Source organism: Engraulis encrasicolus, chromosome 8 (assembly GCF_034702125.1).
Source record: "Engraulis encrasicolus isolate BLACKSEA-1 chromosome 8, IST_EnEncr_1.0, whole genome shotgun sequence".
Lineage (NCBI taxonomy): Eukaryota > Metazoa > Chordata > Actinopteri > Clupeiformes > Engraulidae > Engraulis > Engraulis encrasicolus.
In genome coordinates, this window is record NC_085864.1 from 48,899,553 (window position 1) to 48,910,572 (window position 11,020).

An 11,020-nucleotide genomic window follows, 5' to 3' on the forward strand; every position below is an offset into this window, starting at 1 on the left:
TAATTTGTCACGTAATTGAAGTAATTGAAGATACACATGTATATGAGACAAAAGAAAAAAAAAATAGCACCACAACACAGAATTTTCATGTCTACTGTATATAATGACTTTTGAGGGGGCCATGTTTATATTTCGCCTGGGGCCCTACAATTGGCTAGATGTGCCCCTGAAGGTGAGTGTACACAGCACAGCACACCACAGCATACATAACCAGCAGAACTCACTGGCACATGCGGCTGACTCACACACCTCACCTCAGGCACGGACTGACGAGGTCATCAACGCGTGACAGGTAATGAAACGCAGAAGAGGGATTGCACAGGGGTTACACGGCGGCACAGACAGACAGACAGGACGGAGCAGAGCAGAGGGAGGACAGCGGAGAAGGAGAAGAGGAACCGAATGCAGAGCCAAAGGAAAGTGAACGGCCGTGACTGGGCAAAGTTTGCACAGTCTGGTTAGGGGCTGGGAGTTGGGATAAATATACACATGCAGGCACGCACACATGTGTGTACACACACTATACAGATACACACAGACACACACATACAGACACACACACACACACACGCACGCATATATATGATATATAAACGATATATAGGTATAGATATATTATAAACGTTAAAATACAGGACAGGACACATGGACATGTCGAAGCCTGGACATATTTTGACATTTGAATTGGTACACTCAACGTGCTTTTAAAATTGCAACTTCTTTTAAAGGTTTTACATGTCTAAAGAATGGGCCAAGGAAAAGTATGAATGAAGACTGACACTGTAATTATGAAACCTGAACATACAGTAGCCTAAAGTGGTCACATTTTCCTAAGCTTGTGAGGGCCTTAAGGTTATCTTCCACACACCGCGCTCTTCCGTTTTGTTGGTGCGTCTCTGAAGTAATCTAGTAGTTAGAAAATGGATCGCACTCATTTTTTCTTCTTTCTTGTTGTTTTCTTTTTATTTTAACATTGACACTGAAGAAGGTGTGCAGCCGAAACGTCTGTCATATCAGTCGCTGCAATGTTGAAATAAAAACAAAACAACAAGACAAACTGAGTGCGATCCATTTCCTAACTAAGTGAGGGCCTTCCCATTGACCTCCAAAATCTCATTCTGATCATTAAATCTCGCTCACTAGTTTTTTCAATGGCAACGAAATGACCAAGAAAAGACCAGTTGTGAGGAGCATCCTCCTCTTAATTGCATCATTTGAGATTTCAGACGATAAGTAATGCAGACGATAAGTAATGCTCTTTTCCAAACCCTGTACAGTACTGTCTTTCCCCATACGTGTGTACGTATGTCTGCTGTATAAATGAAACCGATACTATTAACCCACATCATGATGTGTCATGTGATTATTAATTATGACTGTCCCCATATACTGTAATATGCATCAGCAAGTGATTGGTATTGTACATCTTATCTCATTTTCAATCATATATTTTTTTTGGTTTCTAAATATGTTTGACCTTTTTATTTCATTTCATTTTATTTTATTTCGTCATTATTAGCAAATAAAAGTAAATATGCTTCTATTTTATTTTATTTAGGTAGATATTGTGTAACTACTGACATACTGTATTGCTTTTATCTCAAAACGGATCTCTATTTGTACTGTCAAATGTTTCAATAAAATGAAAAATAATATACCAATAAAAGTTATTGGTGTGCGTTTTAGAGACGGGACATACGTATCAGTCATTGTGACTCAGCAGAGAGGAGAGATACGGACGGCTGCACGTTGACACTCATGACCGTGTGACTTAGAGAGGGAAACCCCCGTGTAATGTAAGGACAAGACGAGAAGAGGGAAAAAAACACACACACACACACACACACAACAAAATAAACATAGCGTAACAAGACGAGATGTCCTGATGCTGAATATCCCCCTGGTTATGGGTTACTGGATGTGTGTGTGTGTGTGTGTGTGTGTGTGTGTGTGTGTGTGTGTGTGTGTGTGTGTGTGTGTGTGTGTGTGTGTGTGTGTGTGTGTGTGTGTGTGTGTGTGTGTGTGTGTGTGTGTGTGTGTGTGTGTGTGAGAGAGAGAGGGGGGGGGGAGAGAGAGAGAGATTGAGTGTCTGTGTGTGTGTATTTGTGTGAGGGAGCATGTGTGTGTGAGTAAGCGTGCCCCACCCCTCTCCTCTCTTCTTTTACTCTCCTTTCCTCCTCTCCATACATTTCCTCTCCTCTTTCCTTTTCCTCTCCTTTCCTCCTCTCCATACATTTCCTCTCCTCTTTCCTTTTCCTCTCCTTTCCTCCTCTCCTGTCCTCTTTCCTTTTACTCTCCTCTCCTCCTCTCCTTTCCTCTTCTTCTTCCGTCTCCTGTCCATTCCTCCTCTCTTCTCCTCTCCTTTCCTCCTCTACCCTCCTCTCCTTTTCCTCTCCCCCTTTCCCTCTCCTCCTCTCCATACCTCTGCTTTCCATGTGTGCAGCCAGAAAGGAAACTAAGAGTAAGTGCAGCGTGACCTCGTTTTTAAAAAGCTAATACTGTCACTACATATATTGCGTCATCAATGAAGACCAAAGCGAGGGAAAAAAGTACAAGGACATGCGGAAAAACTAAGGGGGGTGTAGGAGTTGGGAGTGGGGGGGGGATTGAGGGGGGGGGCGGTGTTCTGTGGGTTAGGGGGTATTTTCCAATTGGATTGTGGGGGGGGGGGGTTCTCTGTAGTGCTGTAAAGGACAGGGGGTGTTTTCCAGTTGGACTTGGGGGTGGGGGTTGGGGGGGGGGGGGTTGGATTCTGTAGTGCAGTAGAGGACAAGGGGGTGTTTTCCATGTCTCATCATAGGTCATTTATAAATAACCCGCTTGCAGCCAAATTAGACGCATGTGTTTTGGGAGCGGGGGCTATTTTTAACAGCGGGCATGACTGAGCATGCCTGCGGACGGTGGTCCAGCCCATGCTGCCTAGCCTTGCCCATGCCCATGCCCCTGCCATGCTGCCTAGCCTTGCCCATGCCCCTGCCCCTGCCATGCTGCCTTGCCCACGCCCCTGCCCCATGCCCCTGCCATGCTGCCTAGCCTTGCCCATGCCCATGCCTCTGCCATGCTGCAAGCGGGTGACACAGTATAGCTGGATGGCAGAAGTGGGCAGGGCACAGCATGGCATAGCATGGTGGGACATGGCACTGTGGGACATGGCATGTTAGGCATGTAATATTGGCTATATCAGCCACACGGCACGGTAGGCATGGTATTATTGGCTATATCAGCCACACGGCACGGTAGGCATGTAATATTGGCTATATCAGTGGTTCTCAACCTTTTTTGAACAAACTCCCCCTCGAGCTCATCATAAGCCTCCCAACACCCCCTTGGCCTCAACATAAGCCTGCCAATGCCCCCCTTAGTATTGAAAAATACTCAAATAGACTAATGCCCCCCAATGGTAACTCAGCCCCGCCCGACTTTGTATACTTCTCAACGAACGCCACCATAGGGCTCGACAACGCCCCCCTAGGGGGCTAGTGCCCCCGTTGAGAAACACTAGGCTATGTGAACCCCGCGGCGTGGTAGACATGTGTTATTGGCCCTATTATTGCCACAGTAAGCATGGTATTACTGGCTATGTGAGACATATTCTAATAGGGTGTTACCAGGCGCACTAGCATACAGGGGACCTATCACAGCGGATGGAAAAGACATCGGAAAACATCTGTATGGAAGTTAATGGAGCGAATTTCTAGCTGGATGGCAGAGGTGGGTAGGGCATGGCATACCATGGTATCACATGACATGTGGTATGGTAGTGGTATGGCAGTGTAGCAGTGATGGGCGCGCACTCAACTTCTGATGTAAAAATAAATACACATGAAAAGGAAACTGTAACTCGGGTTCTTGTGAGCACTTGACTACACACATTAAAACACTGCAAATGTTTACAACTTGTGATTAAACCACTACACACCAAAAGTTGGACAGGCCCCTCATTACATGTACAGTAGGTGACTAAATAACCTGATTTGAAAGTTTTTAGTTCATGCTATCTCAGGTGACAAGTTCATAATATATAAAACTTAATCGTAAAATGCAATGCATATTGTGGTAGGCCTACATAATCACATCAACCTGATCTGTTTCATTGGCAGGTTTGCTGCAGTGACCCAACAGGCCTGTACCTGACTAATTGAAATGGAGAAAAACACACTCACAAACTCAGTCTCATCATTTATTATACCACCATGTCCACTAGCACAGTGTTTCTCAACCAGGGGGCCACGGAAACGTGGCTGATAAATAAATATTATAAAATGTATATAATATAATAATATATATGTTATATAATACATATTTGTCCAGATTAATAAAGTATTGCTTAGTCAGTGGAGTCTTTCATCTGCCATTTAAGCACAATAAAGTAAATTTAGGTCGCCCCAGTAAGCTGCAACTTCGAACGTCGGTTGTGTGACGTCATCAAATGTGTTACTTTTCTAAGCTTTTGTGATATCCTATGCGATGCCATGTTACAGCTTGTTGGTTTGGGGTGCCTTGAAAATGTTCAGTAATTGAAAGGGTGCCTCGCCTGAAAACAGATTGAGAAACACTGCACTAGCAGACACGTGTCAGGCCTTAAGCCAGTGGTTCCCAACCTTTTTCTTAAGGGGCCCATGTTTTTACTATTATAAGCTTTGTGACCCAACCACGCGAGCGCCCGCACGAGATGGAGTCACAAGATGCCCTCTGTTTCCTGCGAAAACTAATTTGAGTTATTTTATTCCTCAATTCGTCTTTGGTCAAATATAGAATAAATGTTTAATGTAGCACTTACAATTTGTCTTTTATTCAACATGGGCTATATATATTTAAAATGAAACCCCTTAAAATCAAGAGGGCTCCACGACCCCTGTGGATCTTTGGCGACCCATAAGGTGGGTCCCGACCCATAGGTTGGGAACCACTGCCTTAAGCTACGTATCATCAGTATGCAGTGTCAACAAACGGCCACGTTCGTGATGGTGCATTGCTGCTTTTGCTGTGGTAAGTAACCAGAAGGCATTGAAATGACAAAGTCTGCATGTGAGCTGCACAGCAAAAGCAGCAGCAATGCGCCATTACAAACACAGCAAATGAAAGGGTGCATCTTATCACAGGGGGGGGAGGGGGGAGGGGGGGGTGAAAGGTCACAGGTTACAGCTGGATCACATGACGGAATGGCTGCCAAGGGTGCAAATAGACAGCATACGTATGCACAACAGAGACATATGTTCAAAGAAGCGAGACAGGATATGGCAGATGTAAAGAACAACAGCCAAAATTAGCTGTAAGTAGTCTACTATAAATATATGATGGTAGAAACAACCAAAGAAGCCGACAGGGGGGAGCAAAGGGATCAGTTGTCCCGGGCCCAGGGAGAGAGAAGGGGCAGAGCATTGGGTCCTCATTATACTGTGGTTGTATTGTATTGGGTGCAGGGGGGCCCTTTCAAAATCTACTTTGCCCAAGGCCCAGCCAATGCTGTCAGCAGCCCTGGGAACAGCAACGATAGCCGTCATCACTATCAAGACAAGAGTGCATGAAAACAGCACATGAGGACTGGGGATTACACGGACCACAGTCACAACCAGGGGCTGCATATCGCCAACTAGAGGCGGGAAAGAGCATTGGCATCAAAGGCATGGCAACATACAGCTGAAATTAGTAGCTAGCTGCTGGCAGAGGGAGGCGGATATGGTATGGTATTGTGTAGTATTGCATAGCATGGCAACACACGATTATATTGGGAAACAGGGGATCTACCACTTATGATGCCATCTACCCAATTCTATTGCCGAATTAGTCTTCTGTGGGGGGCCTACAGGAACCTACATAGCCTAGGGGCCCCATACCATCTTAATTCGGCCCTGGCAACACAAGATCACTGTACGGAGCAATGGGGGATCTATTTTGAACCATGTCACTGGCTGGAATGAAATTCCTGACACTTGATTCAAAAACATTTTCCAGGGTGTTGAAAGCAAACAGTGTGCAAGTTGCTACGTTATTCTGGCAAAGAAGTTCATATAATGAATGACTCACAGAGTCTCTTTTTTTTATTGCAACTGCAGCAATTTACCGCAACCGTTAGCCTTGTGTTCAACTTGCTCAACGAGTATGTGGGGGCCGGACCGGAACTGCCATAACTGTACAGATATCACCGACCATTGCACCAGAATAAAAACACGTAAACTATTCTACCGTAACACCCCTCATTTGTGCAGTGTTGTGAACAGTGTTGCCAGATTGGGCGGTTTCCCGCCCAATTGGGCTGCTTAGGATGGCCGTGTGCGGGAAAATAATGATTTTGGAGGGAAAAAACGCTCAATTTTTGGCCATAGAAATCAAAAGAATTGGGCGGGATTTAGTGCCTCCAGGCGGATTTTGAGCATTTTTTGGGCGGGAAATCATCAGCCTCATCTGGCAACCCTGGTTGTGAACATCCAATTCATTCTACCACTATATTCTACTATGGTGGCACTGCACGGCCTGAAAAGCTGAGAACAGGCAGCTTTAGAGCACTGGTCTCTGGATCAGAGGGTTGTCGGTTCAAATCCCACCCTTACCAGCAACTTCATCTATTATCTATTATCTATTATATGGCTGAAGGGCCCTTGAGCAAGGCACCTAACCCCACATTGCTCCGGGGACTGTAATCAATACCCTGTACCTAAAATAACTGTAAGTCGCTTTGGATAAAAAGCGTCAGCTAAGTGTAATGTATTTGGCAATAAATGATAAACCTCCAATACTCAGATTTTATTCAGCCAAAATGACAACAACAGGCCGTGCCGTGGCTCAAATGGTAGGGCACTGCAGGGAGCCGGGTTCGATTCCTGGCCCCAGGTCATATCTCATATCCCGATTCTCCCGTGTCTCTCTCCCCCACTCATTTACTGTCCATGTCTCACACTGTCCTGTCAAATAAAGACATGAAAGCCCCTAAAATATAGGCCTATATATTAACAATAATCATAATAATAATAATAATAATGATAAAAACATCCTTGGCAGAGGTTAAAAAAAAATGTTTTTAAAGACACAATTGGATTATGTCAGAAGTGACAACACTGGCTCAGAGGCAGTCAGACATACGGGCACATGGGGCAGCTAACTTACAGTACACATCGAAAGGAAACTGTAGATTTCACAAATAAACAAACACACACAAAGAAAGAAAGAAACAAACAAACAAACAAAACAAGACCACACAAAAATAAACAAATCCAAAGCAACAGCCTACTCCTCCAGCTCCAGACCAGATGGCCTTCAGATAGAGGTGGCATTCCTCGAGTGCTTTGCCAGTAAACAGCACATCCGTAATCATCATCATCGCTTTACCTGGACAGTGGACACACCCCTCTGTGACACTGCAGTGAGGGTTGTTTTTTTGTGTGTGTGAGCTGGCATTCCATGATTCCATTCGAGATACATTTTAGTAGGCCAACCGCATTGCGCAATTTTGGTGTGTCTGTCAGTTTCACACACGCACACACACAAGGACACACACGGACACACACACACACACACACACACTAAAGAATGTTTAAGACCATTTTGGCATTTTGACATTTGAATTGATGCACTTTATAAAATATGCTTTTAAAATTACAACCTTTTTAATGGTTTTACATGTCTAAAGAAGGGGCCAAGCAAAGGTATGAATGAAGACTGACACTGTAATTATGAAACCTGAACATACAGTAGCCTAGTGGTTTGACAGTCTATCTCAACCCAAACACACTCAGTACACTGATTCACATTTCTGCTTTTCAAGGAAGGCAACAAAATACCATTAGACTACTGGAGGGCTGTCACCTACTTTTACGGTTTCTATTATCACTCTAAACCAAAACAACTTGTGAGTCATATCGGGTTAGTACAACGAGGAGGGACGGGAACGGCCTGCGGTAATGTTGGTAACAATGTATACAGAAAACCCTTCCAACAGAAAAAAGGGCTACTATTCGCTGTTAATGTGTCTCAAACTTACAAACAACAATGTAGCCTATACCAAGTCGATTTCATAACAAACACCACCCGGAACTACATTAAAATGTTTTTGTTTACTGAGTGAAACTGGTAAAAACGTCAATATGCCCTGCAGCTGTATTTGAAAAAAGGAAAAAAAGAAGAAAAAAAAAAACACGTACACACAGACGTCCTTACAGAATGTTACGTGTGGTGTGAGAGAGCTACGAAACCATGGGGAGTGGCATCCGGGAAGCCTCGACGGACCCTCCCACCCTGACAGAAAAACTATAAAACCAGTTGCATTCAGTGCGCTTAGTACAGCCAAGAGTCCTGGCCACTATCGCAGAGTTGGACGGAACTAACTTGAAAACAACACTTCTCACAATGTCCGATATATTGGGCGATATTATTCTTAAGGTAAGCATTTTTTTTTTGCTTATACTAGCCTATTTTTGTTGTTGGTTTGGTGTGTAGTAGCCCACGTTGAACACCCACGTTATAAAAGAAAAACAGCGAGCGAAATGTTTTCTTTTCACTAAATCGAATTCTACTATCTTATTTTTGCCCCTACAGAACCTGGTCAACCTTGGCTTGGATGACACCTTCAGCGACCAATCGATGCCTCGTCTTACCCGTTCGTCTTCATACTTCAACCCGACGGCCAAGACCCTGAGCTTGAGCTCTGAGCAACTGGCTGACGACAACTGGCCTTTCGACATCTGGAGCGACGCAGCGCCCAGCAAACCCCAGAACCCATTCCGCCCAGACCGCTCCATGAGCCTCACGGAGAACAGTATTCCTGCCTTTGGCAATAAGGGCAAACTCACCAACGAAGTACCCCCTCCACCTGGATTTCCTCCCCTCCCCAACCAGCCTACCCTTCCCTCCAACCGTTACAAGACCGAACTTTGCCGAAGTTTTCAGGAAAATGGCAGCTGCAAGTACGGGAACAAGTGCCAGTTTGCGCACGGAGAGGCTGAGTTGCGCAGTCTGTACAGGCACCCCAAATACAAAACGGAGGCGTGCCGCACTTTCTACAACTTTGGGTACTGTCCCTACGGCACACGGTGCCACTTCATTCACGAAGACAAACTGTCCTCTTCGGCCATGGGCCAGAAGAACACCGCGCCCCACGGCGCTAATCCCCGTTTCCTCCGCCAGAGTGTCAGCTTCGCGGGGTTCCTGGGCGCGCGCAGCTCTTCCCCTCCGTCTCTGCACGAGCCGCAGGGCTTCACCCGCGCGCCCTCGGTGTCCCCACCTCCAGCCGACCTCCTGTCTCCGGTCTTCAACGACTCATTTCAGTTCGGCCAGAGCCGGGCCAGTGTCGGCGACATACAGAACATTCCAATGATCATCGAGCCTCAGCAGAAGACGGCGTCCCGCTGCGTGTGTGGCCACGGAAATAAATACCCGTCAGCTCTAACCAAAACTTTTTCCCTGGACGACCACCACCACCACGGCAGTGCCTACTTCAACCAGCCCAACAACCTGCAGAGGTTCTCCTCGGAGGACTCCCTGTCCGACCACGAGAGCTACAGCTCCTCCGGGTCCAGCAGCAGCAACAGTGGCTCTGCGTCACCCACCTTTGACAGCGCGGGGGGCAAGCGCCTGACAGTCTTTGCACGGCTGTCTGTGTCCGATTAATGAGTTTCCGCCTGAAGTCTCGTTGTTGGGACTTTACTCGAAACTTTGATGCTTTAAGAGAAAAAAGAAAAACACAGACACAACTTATTTCTAGCTGTCAGACAACAATAACAGTCGAGTTGCCTTAACAGGTTTTTTACTGTCTATTTATATGTAGTAATTTACATGTCGAATGAAATTATTTTGGTGCACATATTAATCTAAAGCTATGTATTTTTGTAATTACGTATCATTGTATGCATTTTGCATAGTCTTCCAATAGCTTATTTGACATGACAATGGCAGAAACGCCTTTCAGAAGTGCCTTTCAATTGTCTAAACTAAAATGTAGTGGTGAGGAGTTTGTCACTGTTGGAAAAAAATGTTCATTCCACTTGCCAGCAAACCTATTCCATGGATGCAGGAGTATTGTAATGTCAAACTGTTTTATGTGTTATTGCATAGCCATCAATGTGACAGACTTGAAAGATGGATCGCCATTCTGTTATATGCACTTTAAAATTGGCCATGGGAGAGAACGAAAACATCTCCTCCCTGTAGCATGAAACCAAAGCATTACACTTTTTTATACTTTATAGTTTTAGACAAAAAAAAATATTGTTAGGACAGTTTTGTCACAACAACAACTTGTTTCTGTCAGATTTCTAATGCCAAGCACAATCCCCTGCTATCCTACAAAAGGGGGGGAAGAGGAGACAAGAAAAGAGGAAAAAGTTGTGTGCAACTGCTCTTCTCTTCACACCTGGGTTGTGTAATTGTTGACTAGCCTTGGAGGTTTCTTTGCTGAGAGGAACCCTTGCTCTTTGCTGTAACACACAGTGCAGTATTTCCAAGCAGTTTAGGCTGTCTTCAGTATGTGTTTTATTTTGTAATTGTACAGACTTATTTATTATGTATTTATTAAAGATAATAACAACATATTTTGTACTTATTTATCTGAAAGTTTCAGGGTCATGAAAATGTGAGCGTTGTTTCTGCTTAAGAAAAAAAGCAAACAAACAAAACAAAATATGCCTTTATTTTAATTATTTTTGAAATGAAAACAATAAATGCCAAATCACAAACTGAACTGCTGTCGTTGTCTCTCTCTGTCTTGACTTAAGGTGGTGGAAGAATCTGATGTGGGTTGGAAAGTAATGACACTAAACAGTCTCTCTCTCTCTCTCTCTCTCTCTCTCTCTCTCTCTCTCTCTCTCTCTCTCTCTCTCTCTCTCTCTCTCTCTCTCCAAGTAAGTACCTGTCAGCAAACCATGATGCCCCTGCCCTGTGTGTTGTGTAAACAGAATAGCTAGCATGCCTCTCGCACTAACTAGCCCACATGGCTAAACGACAACAAACAACAAAAACAACAACAACAGCAACAACAGACACAGCAGCTGTCATGCAGGCCAGCAGGCCACTATAGCTGTGGCTGACA

General features: G+C 44.8%; 1 protein-coding gene across 1 annotated transcript; it reads left to right on the forward strand.

Annotated features, from left to right (window-relative positions):
• Nucleotides 1-8,267: 8,267 nt before the first annotated feature.
• On the forward strand, nt 8,268-10,672 carry zgc:162730 (uncharacterized protein LOC564559 homolog). The gene is made up of 2 exons (XM_063205865.1): nt 8,268-8,376; nt 8,533-10,672. The coding sequence occupies exons 1-2, from the start codon at nt 8,344-8,346 to the stop codon at nt 9,601-9,603; spliced, it is 1,104 nt and encodes a 367-aa protein (XP_063061935.1). The 5' UTR covers nt 8,268-8,343; the 3' UTR covers nt 9,604-10,672.
• The last annotated feature ends 348 nt before the right edge of the window (nt 10,673-11,020 follow it).